This window comes from Trachypithecus francoisi, unplaced genomic scaffold, assembly GCF_009764315.1.
Source record: "Trachypithecus francoisi isolate TF-2019V2 unplaced genomic scaffold, Tfra_2.0 Lachesis_group12, whole genome shotgun sequence".
Classification (NCBI taxonomy): domain Eukaryota; kingdom Metazoa; phylum Chordata; class Mammalia; order Primates; family Cercopithecidae; genus Trachypithecus; species Trachypithecus francoisi.
Genome location: NW_022681457.1, coordinates 4,311,697 through 4,339,189, shown reverse-complemented (window position 1 = coordinate 4,339,189; position 27,493 = coordinate 4,311,697). Strand labels below are relative to the sequence as shown.

The window sequence follows — 27,493 nt, the reverse complement described above, 5'->3', positions numbered from 1 at the left end:
TTTGTTCCAGAAAGTATATTTAGATGGAACCGGAACACAGAGCAGGACACGCAGCAGTACATGGAGCAGTGTCAGATGAGGCCAGAGAGGTGGGTGGGACAGGCCTTCAGGGGCTCCAGATGAGGCTGAGGGGCTGGGACCAGGTCCTGGAGTGGGGTCAGCTCTGGGACCCTTCTGGGGCTGTGTGGGGAAGGGGGTGGGGGCCAAGAGGTCCAGGAGGAGGCTGGCGATGAGCTGGCTGGAAGCCAGGGGTTCAGGGAGGCCCGGGCTCCTGGTATCAGAGTTCACCGGCTACACTGAGGATCCCCTGCCCCTGGCACCTAGCTGTTGAGGGGACACTGTCTTTGAGGAATCACTGGTTCCACAAAAGGTAGGGGAAGGTCTCGAGGGACCACCCCATGCCCTCATTAATCAACCAGAAACTTGGCCTGGAGCAGCAGGGGGATTCCAGTAGCTGTGGGCATACAGGATCCTGGGGCGGCCACAACCCAGGCAGCTGAGGCCGAGCTACCTAGGAACGCAGGCTCAGAGCAGACCCTCTTGGGATAGGTGGAGAAGGGGAGGGGCCTTCCCTAAGTTAAGCCGATTCATTGAGCTTACTGGACGCGAGAGAAGGCAGGCCCCTCGGAGGAGGACAGAAAGGAAGGGCCACAGACTCGGAGGCTGTGAGAGTGGAGACGGGTGGACCTGGAAGGGCAGCAATGCATGAAATGCCAGCCTGTGCTCCCGCCCCAGGAGCCCAACATGACACCGGCCCCCAGGGAAGCTGTCTGTGCCACTTCATCCAGCGCCCATCAGCCTCCTTAGAGCATCAGGAATCCAGAGGGCTGGGGTCCTGGAGGATCACAGATGCTGGGGCACCTCAACCTCAGGGAGCCGCTCAGCAAGTTTCTTTTCTGAAGCGCCCACCTCCTTCTGGTCACCGGCTGGAGCTGGGACGGGCGCATCGTCTGGAAATGGAGGGAGGGAATGGTGGCACAGGACATCCCAACCCCTCCTCCCCCAGGCCCCCGGAGGCCCAGCCCCTCTTCCCTCACACCCAGGGGTCCCAGCCCCCAGTCCCTCCTCCCTCACACCCAGGAGTCTCAGCCCCAACCCCCAGGCCCTCCTCACTCACGCTCAGGAGTCTAGGCCCAGCCCCTCCTCCCTCAGACCCAGGGGTCCCAACCCCTAGCCCCTCCTCACTCACACTCAGGAGTCCAGGCCCAGCTCCTCCTCCCTCAGACCCAGGGGTCCCAACCCCCAGCCCCTCCTCACTCACACTCAGGAGCCAGGCCCAGCTCCTCCTCCCTCAGACCCAGGGGTCCCAAACAGCCCCTCCTCACTCACACTCAGGAGTCCAGGCCCAGCTCCTCTCCCTCAGACCCAGGGGTCCAGGCCCCCATCCCCTCCTCACTCACACTCAGGAGTCCAGGCCCAGCTCCTCCTCCCTCAGACCCAGGGGTCCCAACCCCCAGCCCCTCCTCACTCACACTCAGGAGTCCAGGCCCAGCTCCTCCTCCCTCAGACCCAGGGGTCCAGGCCCCCATCCCCTCCTCACTCACACTCAGGAGTCCAGGCCCAGCTCCTCCTCCCTCAGACCCAGGGGTCCCAACCCCCAGCCCCTCCTCACTCACACTCAGGAGTCCAGGCCCAGCTCCTCCTCCCTCAGACCCAGGGGTCCAGGCCCCCATCCCATCCTCCCTCAGACCCAGGGGTCCAGGCCCCCATCCCATCCTCCCTCAGACCCAGGGGTCCAGGCCCCCATCCCATCCTCCCTCAGACCCAGGGGTCCAGGCCCCCATCCCATCCTCCCTCAGACCCAGGGGTCCAGGCCCCCATCCCATCCTCCCTCAGACCCAGGGGTCCAGGCCCCCATCCCATCCTCCCTCAGACCCAGGGGTCCAGGCCCCCATCCCATCCTCCCTCAGACCCAGGGGTCCAGGCCTCCAGCCCCTCCTCCCTCAAACCCGGAAGTCTGGGCCCCCAGCCTCTCTTCCTTCGGATCTGGGAGTCCAGGCCCCAGCCCCTCCAACCTCAGACCCAGGGGTCCAGCCCTGCAGCCCCTCCTCCCCAGACAAGGGCCAGCACCTGTGTCTGGGTGGAACTTGAGCTGCCCCTCGGGGTGGGCGGCCGGGGCTTTGTGGCCCTGCTCCTGCTGCTGCTCCTGCTGCTGCTGCTGCTGCTGCTGCTGCTGCTTTCGCTGCTCCATGTGCAGCACGGCCTGTGGGAGGTCAGGGGTCACACAGACAAGAGGGTGTGATGCTGGCATTGCAAGTACTCAGGCCTCAGTCCCCAAACTCAGACTTCACAGCAACATGCTAAGTGGTCACTGGCCAATCCCTTCTCCGTGGGCCTCAGTTTTTCTTTCATTGACAGTCAGGCTTAATGATAGTCAAGCATCCAGTTCTCCCTCCAGCCACAGCTTGGGTCCTGATTTGGGACAGGGAAGCTCTCACCCGTCCCTGGCTGAGTCTGCCCTTCTCCCCCTCCTGGGCATTTCCCTCCTCACTTACAGCCTTACTGCCCTTATCTAACATGGCAGCCACAGAGCTGTCAGAGACAGGAAAACGTCTGCCCTTACTCAAGATGGCGGTGAATACTTGAGGCTCCCCCAGTGATGAACATGGTGGCCACAGGCCTTCCCAGCTTCTGGACACCCATGGGGACATGGACAAGGGCAGCCAGAGATTCAGTGGATGGAAGCGGCTTCCCCCGCTGTCACCTGCTGCAGCTCTCTCTTCTGGGCCTCCAGGCGGCCCTGGGACCGCCCTAGGGCCTCTGTCTCCTGGCTGAGGCGCTGGGCCTTGGCATTCAGCTCTGCCTCCCGGGCAGCCAGCTCCTCTTCGAAGCGCCTCAGCTCTTCCTCGGTGTAGGCAGGATGCATCTCCACTGTCTGTAGGTGGGCAAAAGGGCCATCAGGGGCACAGGTCCAACCTCGGCCCACCCCTGTTGGAGAGGGTTGTGCCAATGGGGGAGGTTTAGAAGAGGCTGGGAGGCCAGGGCCATGTGGGAGGCCCAAGTGGGAGGTGGGAGTGGGATCAAGACTGAGAGACAAGGCCGGGCACCGTGGCTCACGCCTGTAATCCCCGCACTTTGGGAGGCCGAGGTGGGTGGCTCATCTGAGGTCGGGAGTTTCAGACCAGCCTGACCAATATGTAGAAAGCCCGTCTCTACTAAAAATACAAAATTAGCCGAGCGTGGTGGCGCACGCCTGTAATCCCAGCTACTCAAGAGGCTGAGGCAGGAAAATTGCTTGAATCTGGGAGGTGGAGGTTGCAGTGAACTGAGACTGCACCATTGCACTCCAGCCTGGACAACAAGAGCAAAACTCTGTACTGAAAAATAAATAAATAAATAAATAAATAGAGACCTAGATTAGCTGGGCGTGGTGGCATGTGCCTGTAGTCCCAGTTACTCAAGAGGCTAAGGAAGGAGGATCACCGGCGCCCAGGAATTCGAGGCTGCAGTGAACTATGATTATGCCACTGCACTCCAGTCTGGGTGACAGGAGACCCTGTCTCAAAAAATATAAATAAATAAATAAATAAATAAATAAATAAATAGGCCGGGTGCGGTGGCTCAAGCCTGTAATCCCAGCACTTTGGGAGGCCGAGACGGGTGGATCACGAGGTCAGGAGATCGAGACCATCCTGGCTAACATGGTGAAACCCCGTCTCTACTAAAAAATACAAAAAACTAGCCGGGCGAGGTGGCGGGCGCCTGTAGTCCCAGCTACTCGGGAGGCTGAGGCAGGAGAATGGGTTTGGTAGAGCTTGCAGTAAGCTGAGATCTGGCCACTGCACTCCAGCCTGGGCGACAGAGCGAGACTTCGTCTCACAAAAAAAAAAAAAAAAAAAAATTAAATAAATAAATAAATGAATAAAAGAATGAGCTAGATTAGCTGGGCATACTGGCATGCGCTTGTAGTCCCAGCTAATAGGAAGGCTCAAGTAGGAGGATCACTTGAGGACAGGAGTTTGAAGCTGCAGTGGGCTATGATAACACCCCTGCACTCCAGCCTGGGTAATCCCAGCACTTTGGGAGGCTGAGGAGGGTGGATAGCTTGAGTCCAGGAGTTTGAAAGCAGCCTGGCCAACATGGCAAAACCCCGTCTCTACCAAAAAATACAAAAATTAGCCAGGTGTGGTGTGGTTATGCACACCTGTAATCCCAGCACCTAGGGAGGCCAGGTCAGGTGGATCACTTGAGTCCAGCAGTTCTAGAGCAGCCTGGCCAATATGGCAAAACCCCATCTCTACAAAAAATATAAAACTTAGCCAGGCATGGTGGCTCACGCCTGTAATCCCAGCTACTCAAAAGGCTGAGGTGGGAGGATCGCTTGAATCCAAGAGGCGGAGATTGCAGTGAGCCGAGATCACACCACTGGGCTCCAGCCTATGTGACAGAGCAAGACCCTGTCTTAAAAACAAAACAAAACAAACAAACAAACAAAAAAGTCAGACCTCTAATCCCAGCACTTTGGGAGGCCAACGTGGGTGGATCACCTGAGGTCAGGAGTTTGAGACCAGCCTGGCCAACATGGTGAAACCCTGTCTCTATTAAAAATACAAAAATCAGCCAGGTGTGGTAGCATGCACCTGTAATCCCAGCTACTCAGGAGGCTGAGGCGGGAGAACTGCTTGAAACTGGGAGGTGGAGGCTGCAGTGAGCCGAGCTCACATCACTGCACTCCAGCCTGGGCGATGGAGTAAGACTCCATCTCAAAATAAATAAACAAAATTAAATAAATAAATAAATAAAAATTAGAAAGAGTCCTAGAGACAGGGGAGAACAGAGACCCAGAGATAGGGATTCAGTGACCCAGGAGAATGGCCGGAGACCCAGGGGAAAAGAGAAGGGGCCTGAGACTCTGAAAGAAAGGTCATGGCTGGAAGAGAGAGAGGTTCAGGACCCCGAGTATCCCCCATGTTCTCACCTCCCAGCCCTCCCCGGTGTCCCCAAACTCCTTCCTCTGAGTGGATGTGAGGAACTCCTCCAGGGTCACGAGGCGGTCCTGGTTGGTGTCCACCTGGGGAGCCAGATAAGGGTGAGTGACAGAGCTGGGGCCCCCTCTTCTCCCCGCCTGCCCCCCCCGACCCTCCCTCACATTCTTCATCACGTGCTCCCGCATGCGCAGCCGCTCCTCCTCCATCTCCCTCATGTCGTCCTCCTCGTTCTTTGGGTCGTACACCTTCTCCAACTGCAGGAGCAAGCGAGAGGCAGACGGCATTGAGAGGTCCCGAGCGAGCTCATTCCCAGGCTACCCCCTCCTCGTTAGACATACAACCCGACAACTTCAACTCCCAGCAGTCCTTTGGGCACTCCACCACTCCTGGCAGCAGTTTTTGCCCCAGGGGCTGATGGGAGTTGTAGTTTTCACTGAGCTCCTATCCAGGGGGATTTAAGGGGACTGCAAGGAGGAAAGTGCAAGGAGGAAAGTGGCTGATCTGGGAGTCCCTCTAGGTGCCCAAGGCTTCCAAGATGCTCACCTCCTTGGTGAAGAGGGCCTCCAGCTCCTGCTCGTCCAGGACACCATCACTGTTGATATCTGAAGGGAAGGAGATAGCAAGGTATCTCAGGTGACTGAGGACGGGGTACGTCAGGTCCCTGGTGAAGAAACTTGGGGCAGATGTGGGGTCTGTTATCAGAGGACAGGTAACTACAGATCTCCTGCGGTGGAATGGTGGCCCCCAGGCTTTAGCACCCCACTAGGCCCGTTGCTAGGGCCACTGCCTAGCGACCAGGGGCCTGAGAATGGAATAGATGAAAAGGAGGGTTCGAGGAAACATGCTTGGGTCACTGTCATGCAGGATTCTCTGGCCCTGGCATCCAGTGCTCTGGACACAGAGTCAGCTCCAGGGTTATCAGGGACCTCTGCCTCCCAGAGAACCAGGCCAGTGCCGGCTCCAGTTGTCAGGGGGGGCCTCTCCTACCAATGTAGACCCCACAGCTGCAGGGCTTCAGGCTCGGTCAGCCACACTCACTGTCACCACTGGCCCTCCTCCTTCCTCGGCTCCCTCAGACAAGCGCAACCTTGCTCCTGCGGAGGAGGCCAGGAACCCTCATCTTGCAAATCCCGTGCTTAATTTTCCACCTGCATCTGACTTGACTTTCTACCCTTGACTTCCAGAACATGATTCTGTCCTCTCTGGCTGCCCCTCCATCGCCTTTGACGGCTCCATCGTCTTCCTGACCTCCACGTGCTAGTGTGGCCTAGGGCTCAGGCCTGGGGGTCTCTTCTCTGCCTCAACTCTGGATCTGTGCTGTCCAATACAGTAGCCGCTAGCCACATGGGCTGTTTAAATTTAAATTAAGATTAAAGAAAATGTAGGGGCCGAACTTAGGGACTCATGCCTGTAATCCCAGTACTTTGGAAGGCTAAGGCAAGAAGATCACTTGAGCACACAAGTTCAAGACCAGCTTAGAAAGGATGCCTAGACCCTGTCTCTACAAAAAAAAAAAAAAAAAAAAAAGTCAAAAAGTGGGCCAGGCACGGTGGCTCACGCCTGTAATCCCAGCACTTTGGGAGGCCGAGGCAGGGGGATCACCTGAAGTCAGGAGTTCAAGACCAGCCTGGCCAACATGGTAAAACCCTGTCTCTACAAAAATACAAAAATTAGTCAGGCATAATGCCAACTGCCTGTAGTCCCAGCTACTCAGGAGGCTGAGGCAGGAGAATAGCTTGAACCCAGGAGGCGGAGGTTGCGGTGAGCCAAGAGCGCGCCATTGCACTCCAGCCTGGACTCTGCCTCAAAAAAAAAAAAAAAATTAAAAATTGGCTGAGCATGGTGGTGTGCACCTATTGATCCCAGCTACTCTAGAGGTTGAGGTGGGAGAATCACTTGAGCCCAGGAGGTCTGGGCTGCAGTGAGTCATGATCACACCACTGCACTCCAGCCTAGGTGACAAAGGTGAAACTCCATCTCTAAAAATAAAAAAAAAAAAGAGAAAGAAAAAAGGTATAGGGAGTTGCTCTGAACCTATTCTGGTCTGTAGGGACTACCTGATTAAAAGGATTAAATAAGGTATTTTTTAAAAATTTTGAGACAGGGTCTCACCCTGTTACCCAGGCTGGAGTGCACTGGTGTGTTCATAGCTCACCGGAAGCCTTGAACTCCTCAGCTCAGGTGATCCTCCCATCTCAGCCTCCCAAGTAGCTGGGACTACAGACGCACGCCACCACACCCAGCTAATTTTTGTATTTGTTTTTGTAGAGATGGGGTTTTGCCATGTTGCCCAGGCTGGTCTTGAACTCCTGGGCTCAAGGGATCCACCTGCCTTGGCTTCCCAAAGTGCTGGGATTACAGGGGTGAGCCACCACACATGGCCTATTGTTAATTAATTAATTAATTTATTAATTTATTTATTTTTGAGACGGAGTCTCACTCTGTCGCCAGGCTGGAGTGCAGTGGTGTGATCTCAGCTCACTGCAACCTCCACCTCCAGGGTTCAAGTGATTCTTCTGCCTCAGCCTCCCGAGTAGCTGGGACTACAGGCACGCGTCACCACGCCCAGCTAATTTTTGTACTTTTAGTAGAGACGGGGTTTCACCATATTGGCCAGGATGATCTCCATCTCTTGAGCTCGTGATCCACCTGCCTTGGCCTCCCGAAGTACTGGGATTACAGGCGTGAGCCACTACGCCCGGCCTATTTTTAATTTTTTTTGAGACAGGGTCTCACTCTGTTGCCCAGGCTGGAGTGCACTGGTGTGTTCATAGCTCACTGCAGCTTGGAATTACTAGGCTCAAGTGATCCTCCCACCTCTGCCTCCCAAGTAACTGGGACTACAGATGCACGCCACCACACCCAGCTAATTTTTGTATTTTATTTGAAGAGATGGGTTTGTGCCATGTTGCCCAGGCTGGTCTTGAACTCCTGGGCTCAAGGGATCCACTCACCTTGGCCTCCCAAAGTGCTGGGATTACAGGCATGAGCCATCGTGTACAGCCCAAATGTCCTCTCTAGAGCTGTGCTGGGACTCTAACTCCAGTACAGCAGCCACTAGCCACATGGGGCAATTGAAATAGAAATTAATATCCAGGAGAATGAAAACTTCAGTTCCTCAACATTATGCTAAGTGAAATAAGCCAAATACACACAACACACACACACACACACACACACACACACACACACACACGACAAATACTAAAAGATTCTACTCATATGAAGTACCTAAAATAGTCAAAATCATAGAGACAGAAAATAGAATGGTGGTTGCTAGAGAGCGGGGGAGAAGGGGAGGGCGATTGGTTTAATGGATAGTTTCCGTTGTGCGAGATGAAGAGCTCTCAGAATTGGTTGCATGACAGTGTAAATATACTTAATACTATTGAACTGTACAATTAAACATGTTTAAAATTGGGCGCAGTGGCACACGCCTGCAGTCTCGGCTACTCAGGGGACTGAGGCAGGAGGATTGTTTGAGGCCTGGAGTTTGAGTCCAGCATGGGCAACATAGCAAGATCCTGTCTCAAAAAAAAACAAAAAGCAGGGTGGTGCCCAGTGGGATGGCTCGTGCCTGTAACCCCAGCACTTCGGGAGGCCAAGATAGGTGGACTGCTTGAGCATAGGAGTTTGAGACCAGCCTGGGCAACATGGTAAAACCTTGCCTTTACTAAAACTTAAAAAAATTAGCCAGGCATAGTGGTGTGTGCCTATGGTCCCAGCTACCCGGGAGGCCGAGGCGGGGAGGATCACTTGAACCTGGGTGGTCGAGGCTGTGAGATAGCACATATCACCACCTGAGACCCCATTACAGAATCTTCTTTGATTCTTTTTTACTTTTTATTGTTTTTTGAGACAGAGTCTCATTCTGTTGCCCAGGCTGGAGTGCAGTGGTGTGATCTCAGTTCATTGCAACCCCCGCCTTCCGCCTCCCGGATTCAAGCGATTCTCCTGCCTCAACCTCCTGAGCAGCTAGGACTATAGGCGAGCACTACCATGCCTGTTTTTTTTTTTTTTTTTAATTTTTGTATTTTTAGTAGAGGCTGGGTTTTGCCATGTTGGCCAGGCTGGTCTCCAATTGCTGGCCTCAAGGGACCCGCCTGCCTCGGCCTCCCAAAGTGTTGGGATTACAGGAGTGAGCCAACATACCCAGCCTAGAACTTTCATTGATTCTGAGATGCACTTTTGTGTTCTATTTTATCACCCCTGAAATAGGGATGCATCTTTATTTATTTAATTTTTAACTTTTATTTATTATTATTATTATTATTATTATTATTATTATTTTTTAGACGGAGTCTCGCTCTGTCGCCCAGGCTGGAGTGCAGTGGCCGGATCTCAGCTCACTGCAAGCTCCGCCTCCCGGGTTTACGCCATTCTCCTGCCTCAGCCTCCCGAGTAGCTGGGACTACAGGCGCCCGCCACCTCGCCCGGCTAGTTTTTTGTATTTTTAGTAGAGACGGGGTTTCACCGTGTTAGCCAGGATGGTCTCGATCTCCTGACCTCGTGATCCGCCCGTCTCGGCCTCCCAAAGTGCTGGGATTACAGGCTTGAGCCACCGCGCCCGGCCAACTTTTATTTTTTTGTTTTTTTGAGATGGCGTCTTGCTCTGTCACCCAGGCTGCAGTGCGATGGCAAAATCTTGGCTCACTGCAACCTCCACCTCCTGGGTTCAAGTGATTCTCCCACCTCAGCCTCCTGAGTAGCTGGGATTACAGGCACCCACGATCATGCCCGCCTAATTTTGGTATTTTTGTGGAGATGGGGTTTCACCGTGTTGGCCAGGCTGATCTTGAACTCCTGACCTCAGGTGATCCTCCCACCTCAACCTCCCAAAGTGCTGGGACTATAGGCGTGAACCACCATGCCTGGTCTACCTTTTTTTTTTTTTTGAGACGGAGTCTCGCTCTGTCGCCCAGGCTGGAGTGCAGTGGCCGGATCTCTGCCTCCCGGTTTCACGCCATTCTCCTGCCTCAGCCTCCCGAGTAGCTGGGACTACAGGCGCCCGCCACTTCGCCAGGCTAGTTTTTTTTTTTTGTATTTTTTAGTAGAGATGGGGTTTCACCATGTTAGCCAGGATGGTCTCGATCTCCTCACCTTGTGATCCGCCCGTCTCGGCCTCCCAAAGTGCTGGGATTGCAGGCTTGTGCCACCGCGCCTGGCCTTTTTTTTCTTTTTTTAATAGAGACAGAGTCTCACTTTGTTGTCCAGGCTGGTCTTGAATTCCTGGGCTCAAACCATCTTCCACCTTGGTCTATGAAAGTGCTGGGATTACAGACATGAGCCACTGCACCCAGCCCAGGACGCATCTTGTTTTCAATAGTACATTAATTTAATTGGCAGCTTACGTAAAATGCTAGCGCCTCTCATACTGTTCAGTCTCTTGGAGTTACTAAAGTGTGGTATGATCTGTGTGCCTGGTCACCGGCTCTGAGGGGGAGGTACTTTGTTTTGTTTACAGTTGTATCCACAGGGTCTTGACAAGGCTTGGTCCTTAGGGGGAACTTAGGAAAGGTTTGCTGAATGAATGAGTTAGGCCTTGCTAAGCTCTTCTGATGAGCGGCAGATTCTGGCACAGCGTGCCGGGCATATCTGAGGGGGCTTGGCAACCCCAGGCCACATTTCCAGACAGGAAGAGACAGACTAGGGGGAGTGTGCCTTTGATCCACCATACAGAAAGGTCTTTCCAGGCCGGGCACAGTGACTCACACCTGTAATCCTAGCACTTTGGGAGGCAGAGGGGGGCAGATCACATGAGGTTGGAAGTTCGAGACCAGCCTGGCCAACATGGTAAAATGGCGTCTCTACTAAAAATACAAAAATTAGCCGGGCATGGTGGTGCATGCCTGTAATCCCAGCTATTCGGGAGGCTGAGGCAGGAGAATCACTTGAACGTGGGAGGTGGGGGGCAGGAGGTTGCAGTGAGCCGAGAGCACGCCACTACACTCCAGCCTGGGCAACAGAGCAAGACTCCGTCTCAAAAAAAAAAAGGAAAAAGAAAAAGAGAAAGGGCTTTCCAGGCCTCTGGAGGCCTGGTTCTTAGGGAACAACACACTCCTAGTGACAAGGCTCCCAGACTGGACCAGGGTTTCTTTTGGGCTGCTGTGGGAGGAGGGCCCAGGCCTAGCCAACCTGGTTTGCTTACAGTGGACACCAGCTGTCCTTAGAACCCCGAGGTCTGGTGTTTGCTAGAGCAGAGGCCCAACCCTTCCATGCAGATCCTAGCCTTACAGCCGGGAGAGGCAGGGCTGTCTGGTCAACCAGGGGACATAGCTCAGCTCTTAGGCCTGACTAAGCCCTCCTGGGACAGACACACCCCTCTTAGCATTCAGGTCCCAGAAGGGTCAGAGTCTCAGGGTTCATCCCGGCTCTGGAACTCCCTCCCCACCTTACCATGCAGTATGAAGAATGTCTTGGGGTTAAACCTGTTGGGGTCCAGTCCATCCAGCTCCTCCCACACCTCCTTCAACTGGGCTTGGCTGCCCTGTGGAAGGGAGAGCCAGGAGCTCATGAGCAAGAAGTCTGCATGCCATGGGATAAAACTAAATATCCCTTTACCGCCATCCAACAAACATCTCCCTCAAGCAAGAAAACTAAGAAAACTACAACTCCCAGCAGCCCCTGGGGCAGCCAGGTACAGTAACACGAAGTTTTTGCCTCAAGGGCCCCTGGGAATTGTAGTTCTTTAACTGCTTTCTTGTCGGGTTTGAACTGGACGTGGTAGGGAGTGGGTGGGCACGAAGGGGGTGCTCACAGGCACATTGACTTTGGGATGCTCGCGGTGCCGGCGCTGTTGCTCTTCCAGCTTCCTCTCTGCCTCCTTTCTCTGCTCCTCTCCCAGTGACTCCAGATAACGCCGCCTCTCGTGTTCCTTAAGCATCTCGTAGCGCTTGAACTCTTCATGATGGGCTGCGTCGTACTGGGCAAGGTCCCGGGTGGCCTGGGGAAAGGCACAGGATCATTCCCTTCTGCCCCCTCTGCCCAGCCCCCAATTCCAGCCTGTAAATGGCAGGCCCTTGGCCCTGAACCTGGCCAAGGGCAGCCCCAGCCTCTACCTCTCTTACGTCTTGTGTCCTGATGTCCCTTTTTTTTTTTTTGAGAGTCTTGCTCTGTTGCCCAGGTTGGAGTGCAGTGGCACGATCTCTGCTCACTGCTCACTGCCTCACTTCAAACTCTGCCTCCCGGGTTCAAGTGATTCTCCTGCCGCGGCCTTTCAAGTAGCTGGGATTATAGGCATGTGTCACCAGGCCCGGCTGATTTTTGTATTTTTACTAGAAATGAGGTGTCGGCCAGGCGCGGTGGCTCCAGCCTGTAATCCCAGCACTTTGGGAGGCCGAGACGGGCGGATCACGAGGTCAGAAGATCGAGACCATCCTGGCTAACACGGTGAAACCCCGTCTCTACTAAAAAATACAAAAAACTAGCGGGGCGAGGTGGCGGGCGCCTGTAGTCCCAGCTACTCGGGAGGCTGAGGCAGGAGAATGGCGTAAACCCGGGAGGCGGAGCTTGCAGTGAGCTGAGATCCGGCCACTGCACTCCAGCCTGGGTGACAAAGCGAGACTCCATCTCAAAAAAAAAAAAAGAAATGAGGTTTCACCATGTTGGCCAGGCTGGTCTCAAACTCCTGACCTCAGGTGATCCACCCACCTCAGCCTCCTGAAGTGCTGGGATTATAGGCGTGAGCCACCGCACACAGCCTGATGTCACCCTTTTTGGTTTCCATGACTGCTCCTGCCCCATAACACTTTCTTCTCTTTATTCAAAACACATTAGGACGGTTATACAACAGCAACTTCAACCCACCTCTTTCAAGTCCTCCACAATCTCCAGATCTTGGAGGAACAAGTATATAGGAACAACATACATGGTGAACTTAATATGTTATGTATTTCGGGTACAGCTAGGCGGCCAAGAACATGAGGTCAGGCTAGGAGAGGTGGGTCACGCCTGGAATCCTAGCGCTTTGGGAGGCTGAGTTGGGAGGATCACTTGAGCCCAGGAGTTCAAGACTAACTCACGTGGCTGGGCGCGGTGGCTCAAGCCTGTAATCCCAGCACTTTGGGAGGCCGAGACGGGCGGATCATGAGGTCAGGAGATCGAGACCATCCTGGCTAACATGGTGAAACCCTGTCTCTACTAAAAATACAAAAAATTAGCCGGGCCTGGTTGTGGGCGCCTGTAGTCCCAGCTACTCGGGAGGCTGAGGCAGGAGAATGGCGTGAACCTGAGGCAGAGCTTGCAGTGAGCAGAGATCGCGCCACTGCACTCCAGCCTGGGCAACAGAGCAAGACTCCGTCTCAAAAAAAAAAAAAAAAAAAAAAAAGATGATGGCCTGCTGGATTATGTGGGTATCACTATAAGAAAAGCTGGGTGGCGCAGTGACTCACGCCTGTAATCCCAGCAATTTGGGAGGCCGGGGCGGGTGTATCACCTGAGGTTGGGAGTTCGAGACCAGCCTGGCCAACATGATGAAACCCTGTCTCTACTAAAAATACAAAAATTAGCCGGGCGTGGTGACAGGCGCCTGTAATCCCAGCTACTTGGGAGGCTGAGGCAGGAGAATCGCTTGAACGCATAAGGCAGAGGTTGCAGTGAGCCGAGATCACGCCATTGCACTCCAGCCTGGGGGACAGGAGTGAGACTTTGTCTCAAAAAAAAAAAGAAAATGAAAGAAACCACCCAGCCCTCTATCAGCCTCCAACCTCAGAGAACACCAGCAGGCATGGTGAGCTGGCTCACGTCCAGGACTCTGTCCCCTTCTCCCCTTCCGCAAAGCTTCCCTCAATCCTCTGCCTCTGGACCCACTCCCATTACCGTCTGGATCAGCAGCTCCAGGTCACGGGCCTCGAATGTGTGCTGGTTCTGAGGGTCCAGGTGTTCAAACTGTTTCAGGAGATTCAGATGATCCACCTGTACATCTGGAAGAGAAAGAAGAGTGCAACACCTCAGGGCATGTCCTTTTAGAATCTTGGGCCAGACATGCTCTAAAGAAGTCACGAGCGGTGCTAGGGAAGCCCAGAAGACAGCTTGAGCCTGGGGCAGTCAGGGAGAGATTCCTGGAGGACGTGATCCCACGACTGAGTCTGATGCTTAGAATAACCATAATAAAACTAACATACACTGCCCACTTACTAGATGCCAGGCCATGCCCTAAGCATTTTAACTGTATTAATTCATTTACTTTCCACAAAATCCTGACAACATGGGTTCTATGATTATCCCCATTTTATGAGTGTGAAAACTGAGACCTGTTGAGGGGTTGTGACTGGTCTAGGCTACCAGCTAGCAAGTGGCAGAGCAAGGATGGGAACCAGCCATTGAACACCCAAAACCATGACATTCAACCATCTTTTTTTCTTTTCCTTTTTTTTTTGGAGACAGGGTTTCACTCTGCAGTGGCAGGATCTCTGCTCACTGCAACCGCCGCCTCCCAGGCTCAAGCAATCCTCCTGCCTCAGTCCCCTGAGTAACTGGGACTACAGGTGCATGCCACCACACCCGGCTAATTTTTGTATTTTTAGTAGAAACAGGGTTTCACCATGTTGGCCAGGCTGGTCTTGAACTCCTGACCTCAGGTGATCCACCCACCTCGGCCTCCCAAAGTGTTGTGATTACAGGTGGCAGCCACCGCGCCCAGCCTCAACCACTCTTTAAAAAAATAAACAAGGCTGGGTGCAGTGGCTCACGCCTGTAATCCCAGCACTTTCTGAGGCCGAGGCGGGCGGATCACAAGGTCAAGAGATCGAGACCATCCTGGCCAACATGGTGAAACCCCATTTCTACTAAAAATGCAAAAAATTAGCTGGGCATGGTGGTACACACCTGTAATCCCAGCTACTTGGGAGGCTGAGGCAGGGGAATAGCTGGAACCCAGGAGATGGAGGTTGCAGTGAGCCAAGATTGCGCCACTGTATTCCAGCCTGGTGACAGAGTGAGACTCCGTCAGAAAAATAAATAAATAAATAAATAAATAAAAGAAAAACACCAAAATTTTTGATAAAGCATCAACCAGTCTTAGGGGTTAAATTGAGTGCTCCTAAGTTTCTGTGTTGAAGTCCTAAGCCCCAGTACCTCAGAATGTGACCTGATTTGGAGACTAGGTCTTTACAGAGGGAACCAGGTTAAGATGGGGTCATTACTGTGGGCCTTAATCCAACATGACTGGCGATCTTATAAAAGGCAGAAATTTATGGCTGGGCGCAGTGGCTCATGCCTGTAATCCCAGCACTTTGGGAGACTGAGGTGGGAGGATCACTCGAGCTCAGGCATTTGAGACCCACCTGGGCAACATGGTTAAACCCCATCTCTACAAAAAATACAAAAATTAGCTGTGTGCAGCGGTGTGTGCCTGTAGTCCCAGCTCCTCAGGAGGCTGAGGCAAGAGAATCACTTGAGCATGGGAGGTGGAGGTTGCAGTGAGCCGAGATCGCGCCACCGCACTCCAGCCTGAGTGATGAAAGTAAAACAAAATAATAATAGGCCAGGCGCAGTGGCTCACACCTGTAATCCCAGCACTTTGGGAGGCCAAGGTGGGTGGATCACCTGAGGTCAGGAATTCGAGACCAGCCTGAGCAACATGGCAAAACTCCATCTGTACTGAAAATACAAAATTATCCAGGCATGGTGGCACATGCTTGTAATCCCAGCTACTTGGGAGTCTCAGGCAGGAGAATCACTTGAACCCGGGAGGCAGAGGTTGCAGTGAGCCGAGATCGCGCCACTGCACTCCAGCCTGGGCAACAAGAGCAAAACTCCATCTTGGAAAAAAAAATTAATAATAATAATAATTGCCGGGCGCGGTGGCTCAAGCCTGTAATCCCAGCACTTTGGGAGGCCGAGACGGGCGGATCACGAGGTCAGGAGATCGAGACCATCCTGGCTAACACGGTGAAACCCCGTCTCTACTAAAAAATACAAAAAACTAGCCGGGCGACGTGGCGGGCGCCTATAGTCCCAGCTACTCCGGAGGCTGAGGCAGGAGAATGGCGTAAAACCCGGGAGGCGGAGCTTGCAGTGAGCCGAGATCCGCCCACTGCACTCCAGCCCGGGCGACAGAGCGAGACTCCGTCTCAAAAAAATAATAATAATAATAATAATAATTAATAAAAAATAATAATGAAAGGAGAAATTTGGGCCAGGCACACAGAGAGGGAAGATGGTGTGAAGACGCAGGGAAAAGACGGCTGTCTGCAGGCCAAGGAGAGGGGTCTGGACCAGATCCTCCCTCACAGCCCCGGAAGGAACCAGCCCTGCCAACACCTTCACTTTGGACTCTGACTGCAGGCCATGAGACAGTCAAGTTTTGTTGCTGAAGCACCTGGTCAGGGGTATTTGGTTACAGCAGCTTCAGCAAACAAGTGCACCCTCCTCATATGGGACTTTCCAAGTGGTCAGGAAGGGGTAGGGTTTCCAGGCAGGAAGGGACAGCACACACGCTGCCAACACACACTTAGTCACCACACACACATCTCCCGAGGCCTCTAGGGGCCCAGGCCTGTGCTGTGCAATGCTGGACCCAAAATGAATCAGCCTGGCCCTGGCCTCTAGCAGCCCTTGGTTAGGTAGGGAGAAAGAGAGACAGACAGACACACACACACATACACACACACACAGAGAATCAATCAGCCTGGCCCGCCCTCCAGCGGCCCTTGGTTAGGTGGGGAGAGAGAGAGACAGACAGACAGACACACACACACACACACACACACACAGAATCAATCGGCCTGGCCTCGCCCTCCAGCAGCTGGCCCTTGGTCAGGTGGGCAGAAAGATACACACACATGGGCAGCTAGAATTTGGGAGACCCAGGCTGCAGTGGAGGCAGCTCCAGCCCTGGCTGAGCCCAGAGGAGTGACAGGCGTGCAGGACACAGGTACAAACTGAATCTCAAATTCATTATTTGTGCCAGTGTTGAGCCACTACTCCAGGCTGACCCAGTGCTGGCCGCTGTGGACACAGCAGGAATCAGATGGTGACAGAATTCTGCCTCTTGGAGGCTGGGCGCAGTGGCTCACGCCTGTAATCTCAGCACTTTGGGAGGCCGAGGCAGGTGGATCACCTGAGGTCAGGAGTTCGAGATCAGCCTGGCCAACATGGTGAAACCCCGTCTCTACTAAAAATACAAAATTAGCTGGGTATGGTGGCGAGCGCCTGTAATCTCAGACACTCAGGAGGCTGAGGCAGGAGAATCACTTGAACCTGGGAGGCAGAGGTTGCGGTGAGCAGAGGTTGCGGTGAGCCGAGATTGCGCCACTGCACTCCAGCCTGGGAGACAGAGCAAGACTCTGTCTCAACAACAACAACAACAACCACCAAAAGAGTTCTGCCTCTTGGAGCACCCAGTCTAGAGAGACAGAGAACAGGCGACCAAGGGATGAACAAAGGAATACCAAGGACACAAATAAAACAGAGACTCCTTCACACAGGACGGCCGGGGCAGTGACACCCTAAGGAGATGACATTCCAGGGGAGATGGAAGGTCTGTCGACCAGGCAAAGAGCCCTGAGAAAGAATGTCATGGGACAGCAGGGCGAATGGGCAAAGGTCCCGAGGTTGCAGGTCAGCAATTTCTAAAAACGCTGACGCAAGAAGGTCAGGGCACACAGGGGAAGGGCGGGGCCAGGCGGATGTGGACGAGGTCCACCCAGGCTCCGAGCAGCCGAAAGGAACGTGAACGCAGGCCTGAGGGCACTGGGATGCCGGGGGCAGGCTCTGGGCAGAGGAGGGACGGGATGAGCCTGAGTGTTGTGGCAGCTGGATACTGGTGCCCCGAAAGATATCCACATCCTGATCCCCAGAACCTGTGAATGTGTGACCTTACGGGGCTAAGGGGTCCTGGCAGATGGGATTACATTAAAGACCTTGAGATGGGGGCCAGGGCTGGTGGTTCAGGCCTGTAATCCCAGCACTATGGAAGGCTGAGGCGGGAGGATCACTTGAAGTCAGGAGTTTGAGACCAGCCTGGCCAACACGGCAAAATCCAGTCTCTATTAAAAATACAAAATTAGCCGGGTGTGGATGGTGCATGCCTGTAATCCCAGCTACTTGGGAGGCTGAGGCAGGAGAATCCCTTGAACCCAGGAGGCAGAGCTTGCAGTGAGGCAGAGTGAGATTCCGTCTCAAAAAAAGAAAGAAAGAAAGATAGAAAGAAAGGAAAGAAAAAGAAAAGAAAAAAGAAAAGAAAAGAAAAGAAAGAAAGAAAGAAAGAAAAAGAAAGAAAGAAAGAAAAGAAAGAAAGAAATTAAGCAAGGAAAAACAGTGTGATCTGATAAACTTCTCCATTTTATCGCTGTACTTATGCAATAGTATGTTCTTAGGAGAATCACACTGAAATGTGTAGGGTGACGAGATGGTGACTGCGGTGAAGTCCCACATGTGAATGACAAAGCAAATGGAGCAAATGTTAACTAGAGAAGCCGGGTCAAGGGTGTTCGGCTGTTTTCTGTACTACTCTTACAACTTTTCTAAAAGTTTGAAGTTCTTTCAACTTTTTTTTTTTTTTTGAGATGGGATCTTGTTCTGCCGCCCAGGCTGGAGTACAGTGGCACAGTCATGGCTCACTGTAGCCCTGACATCCCAGGCTCAATCATCCTTCCACCTCAGTCTCCTAAGGAGGTGGGACCACAGGCATGCGCCACCATGCCCAGCTCATTTTAAAATATTTTTTATAGCCGGGCGCGGTGGCTCAAGCCTGTAATCCCAGCACTTTGGGAGGCCAAGACGGGCGGATCACGAGGTCAGGAGATCGAGACCATCCTGGCTAACATGATGAAACCCCGTCTCTAATAAAAATACAAAAAACTAGCCGGGCGAGGTGGCGGGCGCCTGTAGTCCCAGCTACTTGGGAGGCTGAGGCAGGAGAATGGTGTAAACCTGGGAGGCGGAGCTTGCAGTGAGCTGAGATCCGGCCACTGCACTCCAGCTCGGGCGACAGAGCAAGACTCCGTCTCAAAAAAAAAAAAAAATTTTTTTATAGACATAGGGGTCTTGCTATGTTGCCCACCTGGTTTTGAATTTCCGGGCTCAAGTGATTCTCCTGCCTCATAAAGTGTTGGAATTGCAGGTGTGAGCCACTGCACCTGGCCTCTACCAGAATTTTAAATGACAATTTTTTTTTTTTTTTTTTTGAGTCAGAGTTTCACTCTGTTGCCCAGGCTGGAGTGCCATGGCGTGATCTCGGCTCACCGCAACCTCTGCCTCCTGGGTTCAAGTGATTCTCCTGCCTCAGCCTCCTGAGCAGCTGGGATTACAGGCACGTGCCACCACGCCCAGCTAATTTAGTATTTTTAGTAGAGACAGGGTTTCACCATGTTGGCCAGGGTAGTCTTGAACTCCTGACCTCAGGTGATCTGCCTGCTTCAGCCTCTCAAAGTGCTGGGATTACAGGTGTGGGCTACTGTGCCCAGCCCATGATAAAGATTTTTAAAAACACAAACGGAAACAGAATATAAACAAACAACATTGTAATGTTTGTATTAAATCATGCTAGGAGGAACACTGGGGCAATCTCCCACTCACATTTCACAGAAGGGAGGAAAGCCTCACCTGCTTAGCACACAACCACCTGGAGGCCAGGAGGAGGCCACCCTTCCCCACCCCTCCCTGCCTGTCCCTCCCGCCCTGCCCCTGCTCACTGGGATCCTGCTCGGCGTCCATCTTGGCCTTAAGCAGCATCCGCAGCCGCGATACCTCCTGTCGCTTGAGCTCATCCAGCTTGGTGCGGACATGGTGGCTGACGAAGTCCAGCTCTCGGCTCAGCTTCCCGCTCTGACAGGAGAGGAGACCCTGGTCAGCCTGGGGGCCCGGGAGTGGGCATGCTGGGTGGCCTTGGCCTGCTCTCTGTCTTCTCTGGCAGCTTCTTACAAGCTTTCTCATGCCCCAGTCTTATACCGCCTCTTCCCTGCTTATAGTCCCCCAGCTCCTCAGAGTCTCCAGGAAGGACAGCTCCCAGCCCGTCAGCCTGGCATTCAAGGCCCTGCCCACCTCTACTGCCCCATCTCCTGTCATTCATCAAGTCACACGTTTAGGGACAGGTGTGGTGGGTCACACCTGTAATCCCAGCACTTTAGGAGGCTGAGGTGGGAGGATTGCATAAGCCCAGGAGTTCAAGATCAGCCCGGGCAACGTGGCAAGTCCTTGTCTCTAGAAACAATAAAAAATTAGCTGGGCATGGTGGTGAGACCCAGGCCCACAAGGACAGACCCTGCTACCAGGGTTCAGTGTCCTACTCAGTGAAATGGGGACAATGACAGTGCTCCTAGAGGCCTGACGTGGGAGTTCATGGTGACGTGAGGGACACCAGCACCTCCCTTATTTTGAATTCTTCCTCTGTAGAAGGCACCACAGGAGCATTCTGTTAGTGCAACCCTCTCACAACACTTGCTAAGGAGTGTCACCACGCTCTTCCAAACCCTTTACACATCTTTCTTTGGAAAATCCAAACCCCAGAATCCTTCCCTGGGAAAATCCAAACCCGAACCCTGCTTTTTACAGATGGGGAAACTGAGGCACAGTGAGGGGAGGCCCCATAGCTGGTAAGTGGTGGAGCTGCAACTGAAAGCCTGCCCTGCGGGACTCTGCACTAACCTCGTATTCTGTGCTCCCCAAAGCTCTTCCCAGCTTGTGACCCCAAGAAGCAACTTCTCCCTGAGCCTCATTTTGGTGATTTCAAATACAGGCAGAGCTGGAGCCATGTGGCCCCTCTGAAGAAACCAGTGTGGCCGGGCACGGTGGCTCATGCCTGTAATCCCAACACTTTGGGAGGCCGAGATGGGTAGATCACGAGGTCAGGAGTTCGAGACCAGCCTGGCCAACATGGTGAAACTCCATCTCTATTAAAAATACAAAAATTAGTCAGGCGTGGTGGCGTGCGCCTGTAATCCCAGCTACTTGGGAGGTTGAGGCAGGAGAATCGCTTGAACCCGGGAGGCAGAGGTGCAGTGAGCTGAGATCGTACCATTGCACTCCAGCCTGGGTGTCAGAGTGAGACTCTGTCTCAAAAAAAAAAAAAACCAGTCCTCTCCTGAACTCTGCCCTCCCAGCACGTACCCCTCCCACAGTCCCCACCACCCCCAGCCGCACCTTGATGTCCTCTGCATTGGCAGCTTGCAGCTTCTCTCGGAAATGCCCATCTGTCTCCAGCACATCGATGACCTCCTGGAGGTACCGGTGGTAGTACAGGCCTGTGTCCTGAGGCAACAAGAACAGACATAGCAGCCCCTGCTCCCACCCCCACCCCCACTCTCACTCCTGTTACTGTTATGGCCACTCCCTGGGGCAGCTGACGAGGGACTCAGTTTTTACCTTTTCCCATATATGTAGCAAAGATGAAATGAAAATCACATCAGTGAACACCCAGCCCAATACTGCCCAGAGTGGGTGCTCAGAGTGGACATGACTTGTTGGGAAGCTGTGAATCATACCTTTATCCATCCATCCAACCACCCATTCATCCATGCATCCACCCCCCTATCCATACATCCCACCCACCCATCCATCCATCCCACCCACCCATCTATCCACCCATCATCCATCCATCCATCCACCCATCCATCCATACATCCATCCACACATCCCACCCACCCATCCATTTACCCATCATCCATCCATCCATCCATCTATCCATCCACCCATCCATCCATCCATCTACCCACCCATCCAACCATCCATCCACCCACCCATCTAACCATCCATCCACCCACCCATCCAACCATCCATCCACCCACCCATCCAACCATCCATCCACCCACCCATCCATCCAACCATCTATCCACCCCTTCATCCACCCACCCATCCATCCACCCATCCATCCACCCACCCACCCATCCATCCAACCATCCATCCACCCACCCATCCATCCACCCACCCATCCATCCAACCATCTATCCACCCCTTCATCCACCCACCCATCCATCCAACCATCCATCCACCCATCCATCCATCCACCCACCCATCCATCCAACCATCTATCCACCCCTTCATCCACCCATCCATCCATCCATCCATCCATCCACCCACCCATCCATCCAACCATCTATCCACCCCTTCATCCACCCATCCATCCATCCATCCATCCATCCATCCATCCATCCAACCAACCATCTGTCCACCCATCCATCCACCCATCCAAACATCTATCCATTCATCCATCCATCCGTCCATCCATCTGCCCATCCATCCACCCACCCATGCATCCATCCATCCGTGCATCCATCCATCCATCCATCCACCCATCCGTCCACCTGCCCATCCATCCACTCATCCATCCATCCACCAGCCCATTCATCCAACCATCCATGCGTCCATCCATCCACTCATCCACCCACCCATCCATCCACCCGCCCATCCATCTACCTGCCTATCCATCCACTCCCCCGGCCATGCATGCATCCACTCAATCAACGAACATTCACCAGGCCCCTATCATATGCCACACTGTGAACAACACAGATGAAAGTCCCAGGCCTCCTGGTCCCACTCCTGTCATACATTGCTGGGTGTCACTTTACTCTCCCTGGGCCTTCTTTGCTCTTCCTATTTAAAAAATAGGTAGTATATCCTCTGCCTCCCAGATCTGTAGTGAAAAGCAAATAAGATAAATTAGAAAAAATAAATAAAATTACAAAAGAGAGAAGGCCAGGCGTGGTGGCTCAAGCCTGTAATCCCAGTGCTTTGGGAGGCAGAGGCAGGAGGATTGCTTGAGCCCAGGAGTCTGAGGCTGCAGTGCATTATAATCATATCACCTCACTCCAGCCTAGGTGACAGAGCAAGACCTTGTGTCCCAAACAAAAAAAAAAAATTAAAATTAAAAAAAAGAGAGAGAGAATTGGCCAGGCATGGTGGCTCATGCCACCATGATTCTAGCACTTTGAGAGGCCAAGGTGGGTGGATTGCTTGAGCTCAAGAGTTCGGGACCAGCCTGGGCAACATAGGGAGACTCCCGTCTCTATAAAAAGAAAAAAATTAGCTGGGCATGGTGGCACACGCCAGTAGTCCCAGCTACTTGGGAGGCTGAGGCAGGAGGATCACTTGAGTCCAGGAGTTCAAGGCTGCAGTGAGCTATGATCCTGCCACTGCACTCCAGCCTGGGCACCAGCACAAGACCCTGTCTATTAGAAATATATATATATACATTCCTTACCTCTTTACCAAGTCTCACAAGGTCCCACATGATCCACATAATCCCCCTCTCCCCTCCTCCTCACTCACCCTGCTCCAGCCACAGCAGCCTCCTTGACATCCTCAACTTGCTCTGCTTTCTCCTACCAAGTGGCCTTTGCTCATGCTGTTCCCTCTGCCTCGAATGCTCTTCCCTTCACTTCTCTTCCTTGCTCTTAACTTAACATATCTCTCCAGTTCAGAACTCAGTGGCTCACACCTATAATCCCAGCATTTTGGGAGGCCGAGGTGGGCAGACCACTTGAGGTCAGGAGTTAGAGACTAGCCTGGGCAGTATAATGAAACCCTGTCTCTACCAAAAATACAAAAATATTAGCTAGGCGTGGTAGTACATGTCTGCAGTCCCAGCTACTCCAGAGGCTGAGGCAGAAGGATCGCTAGAGCCTTGGAGACGGAGGTTGCAGTGATTGCACCACTGCGCTCCAGCCTGGGTGACACAACAAAAATCCATCTCAAAAAAAAAAAAAAAAAGAAAAAGAAATGAGGCCGGGCGCGGTGGCTCAAGCCTGTAATCCCAGCACTTCGGGAGGCCGAGACGGGCGGATCACGAGGTCAGGAGATTGAGACCATCCTGGCTAATACGGTGAAACCCTGTCTCTACTTAAAAATACAAAAAACTAGCCGGGGGACGAGGCGGGCGCCTGTAGTCCCAGCTACTCGGGAGGCTGAGGCAGGAGGATGGCGTAAACCCGGGAGGCGGAGCTTGCAGTGAGCTGAAATCCGGCCACTGCACTCCAGCCTGGGTGGCAGAGCGGACTCCCTCTCAAAAAAAAAAAAAAAAAGAAAAAGAAAAAGAAAATGAAAAAATGAGGTGGCTCATGCCTGTAATCCCAGCACTTTGGGAGGCCGAGGCAGGTGGATCACGAGGTCAGGAGATCGAGACCAGCCTGGCCAACATAGTGAAACCCCGTCTCTATTAAAAATACGAAAAATGGCTGGGCGTGGTGGCTCAAGCCTGTAATCCCAGGACTTTGGGAGGCCGAGACGGGCGGATCACGAGGTCAGGAGATCGAGACCATCCTGGCTAACACGGTGAAACCCCGTCTCTACTAAAAAATACAAAAAACTAGCCGGGCGAGGTGGTGGGCGCCTGTAGTCCCAGCTACTTGGGAGGCTGAGGCAGGAGAATGGCGTAAACCCGGGAGGCGGAGCTTGCAGTGAGTCAAGATCCGGCCACTGCACTCCAGCCTGGGAGACAGAGCGAGACTCTGTCTCAAAAAAAAAAAAACAAAAAACAAAAAACAAAAATTAGCTGTGCATGGTGGTGCACGCCTGTAGTCCCAGCTACTCGGGAGGCTGAGGCAGGAGAATCACTTGAACCTGGGAGGCAGAGGTTGCAGTGAGCCAAGATTGCACCACTGCACTCCAGCCTGGCGAGAGAGCAATCAAGAAAGAAAGAACTCAACTCACGCCTCCCTTCCTCCCTGTCACCCCTGGTGTTCACCCTCATAGAGCCCTGCCCTTCGTCTTCCATCTCCCAGTGAGCAGGGATAGTCCACAGGCACGGGGCATGCATGTGGCTGTGCCCTAACAACTACCACCGTGCCTGGCTCATAGAAGGTGCTCAGGAAACATGTGAAATGGAAGAAAGGAAATGGGACTCAACGAAGCCTTCCTGGGTCTGCAAGGATTTCACAGAATAGAGGCCTTACTCGCAGCATGGGGACCAGAAACACCCAATGATTCATTCCAGGGGGTAATGACCAGCCCATTCTGTGTTTTTTTGAGACAGAGTCTCAAAAAACAGAGTCTTAGAGTCTCAGTTCTGTTGCCCAGGCTAGAGTGCAATGGCGTGATCTCGGCTCACTGCAGCCTCCACCTCCTTAGTTCCAGCAGTTCTCGTGCCTCAGCCTCCCAGAATAGCTGGGATTATATGCATGCCTCACCACGCCCAGCTAATTTTTGTATTTTTGGTAGAGATGGGGTTTTGCCATGTTGGCTAGGCTGGTCTCAAACTCCTGATCTCAAGTGATCTGCCTGCCTCAGCCTCCCAAAATGCTGATATTACAGGCATGAGCCACCACATCCAGCCTGTCTAGCCTTTTTTTTTTTGAGATGGAGTCTTGCTCTGTCACCTAGGCTGGAGTGCAGTGGTGCGATCTCGGCTCACTGCAAGTTCCGCCTCCTGGGTTCACGCCATTCTCCTGCCTCAGCCTCCCAAGTAGCTAGGACTATAGGCGCTCGCCACCATGCCTGGCTAAGTTTTTGTATTTTTAGTAGAGATGGGGTTTCACCATGTTAGCCAGGAAGGTCTTGATCTCCTGACCTCGTGATCCGCTGGCCTCCCAAAGTGCTGGGATTACAGGCTGGAGCCACTGTGCCAGGCCTGACCAGCCTATTCTTATAGGGAGCTATATAGGAAGATTCTGACCACAAGACACGCACTGGTCTTCAGGATCTCCAAAGTTCCAAATCCCTTAAGACCAAAGCTTTTATTGGGTTTGATAAACACATGTTGGAATTAATAAACAAGCAGAGCACCCACCCTTTTGTAATTTAAACTACAACTCCCAAGAGCACCATGAAGTCAGACTACCCCAGCTAGCCAACATCAGCTGCTACTGGGAACTAGCAACATGGTGCTACTGGGAAATGTAGTTTTGTTTGTTTGTTTGTTTGTTTTCAGATTCCTTCTTGGGTGGAGAGAATCTTTAAAAAACAGAGGTTTATTTGGGGCGTGAAGCACATTTTCCACACCTCAGAGTCAGGGACCTCCAGTTTTTCACCAAGTCAAACCCTTGCTGCTGGGAGGAATGGCGGGCAAAAGACAAGCTACAACCGTAGGGCCAGTAAGTCACTGGAACATCCACCCTATGGGCACGGGGTCTGCAGGAATTGTAGTACCACTGCAAACACCTGGCTGGACAGCAGGGCTGGGCCACTCACGGGACTCTCAGTCGCAGGGGTCTCCTCCTTGTTGGGCGCCCCTCGCTCCAGGGGGACAGCCAGCACAGCGCGAAGCAGGACCAGCAGCAGCAGCGGTAACAGAAGGAGGGTTCCTCGGGGCCCAGAGGGAGGCATGGCGGTGTGGTCTGTGGGGGACGGAGGGCTGGATAATGCATAATGTCTGTCCCAAGCCTCTTCCTCCCCTGGAACCAGGAGTTCAGGCCTCCAGTGCCGCCCCCACTTCCAAGACTCAGGACACAAGCATTTCGTTACCCAGGCCCCAGGATTCCAGGCCTCCAGCCTTCCCTTCCTCCGACACAGGAGTCCGGGCCCTCAGACCCAGGAGTCCTAGCTCCCAACACGCTCCTCCCTCACACTCAGGAATCCGGGATCTCCTCCTCCCCCAGACCCTAGAGTCCAGGGTGCCAGCCTCCTCTTTTCCCAGGACCTAAAGTACTGGCACCCAGTGCATCCTCCTCCGGGACCCAGTTTTCCAGCCCTCTGGCCCCCATCCTCCCTAGGACCCAAGAGCCTTGGAACCCTGGCCTCTCACCTCTCCTTTACTGCAGAGGGCGTTTTCCAGGGCCGGCAAGGACCTCCGGTGCGTTCTTGGTGATTTCCCCCCTAGGCCACACCCACTTTTCCACAGAGGCCCCCGCCCCAAAGAGGCCTGATTGGTCCACGCTGGCCCCGTACCTTGTATCCACGTCTAGCGGCCCCGCCCCTTGCCGAAGTCGCTCGCATTTTCGTGAAAGCCTCGCTTCTGTCTCGGAATCCCAGCCTCTTAACGCCACATTTCCCGCCTATGCCAAAAGAAAGAGAAAGCTTTCAAAGACAACTACAACTCCCTGCCGGCCGGGAGAAAAATAACTTCCGCGGGCATAGTGGCCCCTTCGCCTCATGGGAGCTGTAGTTTTGCCCATTTATTTTCGCCCCACTAAGTGCCTGCAATTTACAGCACGGTAGGAATTGCATAGCCTTCCTTATGAGTTTCTTTCTTCTTATTTTTTGAGACAGGGTTTGCTCTGTCACCCAGTCTGGAGTGCGGTGGCGCAATCACTTCTCACTGCAGCCTCTACCTCCCAGGCCCAAGCAATCCTCCCGCGTCAGCCTCCCAAGTATTTGGGACCACAGGCCACACTACCATGCCCGGCTAATATATATATTTTTAATTTTTAATAAAAATATTTAAATATTTAATTCTTTTTCAGCCTTTTTTTTTTTTTTTTTTTTAACATTCTGTCTTTCACACTTCTCACACTTTTTTTTTTTTTTTTTAAGAGACGGAAGTCAGGCCGGGCTTGGGAGCTCATGCCTGTAATCCCAGCACTTTGGGAGGCCGAGGTGGGCAGATCACCTGAGGTCAAGGGTTTGAGACCAGCCTGACCAACGTGGAGAAACCCCGTCTCCACTAACAATACAAAAATTAGGCAGGCGTGGTGGCGCATGCCTGTAATCCCAGCTACTCAGGAGGCTGAGGCAGGACAATCGCTTGAACC

General features: G+C 53.1%; 1 protein-coding gene across 3 annotated transcripts; it reads right to left on the bottom strand.

Moving 5' to 3' along the window:
• NUCB1 (nucleobindin 1) lies at positions 1–26,797 on the bottom strand. Of its 3 annotated transcripts, XM_033223951.1 has the most exons (13): positions 26,548–26,792; positions 25,995–26,140; positions 21,012–21,119; positions 19,565–19,697; positions 13,746–13,849; positions 11,686–11,871; positions 11,325–11,415; positions 5,472–5,530; positions 5,090–5,182; positions 4,919–5,011; positions 2,705–2,875; positions 2,071–2,203; positions 1–950 (listed from the first exon to the last, which is right to left on the bottom strand). In XM_033223951.1, exons 2-13 carry the CDS (start codon positions 26,127–26,129, stop codon positions 844–846), a joined length of 1,413 nt encoding a protein of 470 aa, XP_033079842.1. In that variant the 5' UTR covers positions 26,130–26,140; positions 26,548–26,792; the 3' UTR covers positions 1–843. The 3 variants fall into 3 exon arrangements, with proteins under 3 accessions (XP_033079842.1, XP_033079841.1, XP_033079840.1); XM_033223950.1 differs by having other exon boundaries at positions 4,919–5,182; positions 26,691–26,797; XM_033223949.1 differs by having other exon boundaries at positions 4,919–5,182.
• Between the last annotated feature and the right edge of the window lie 696 nt (positions 26,798–27,493).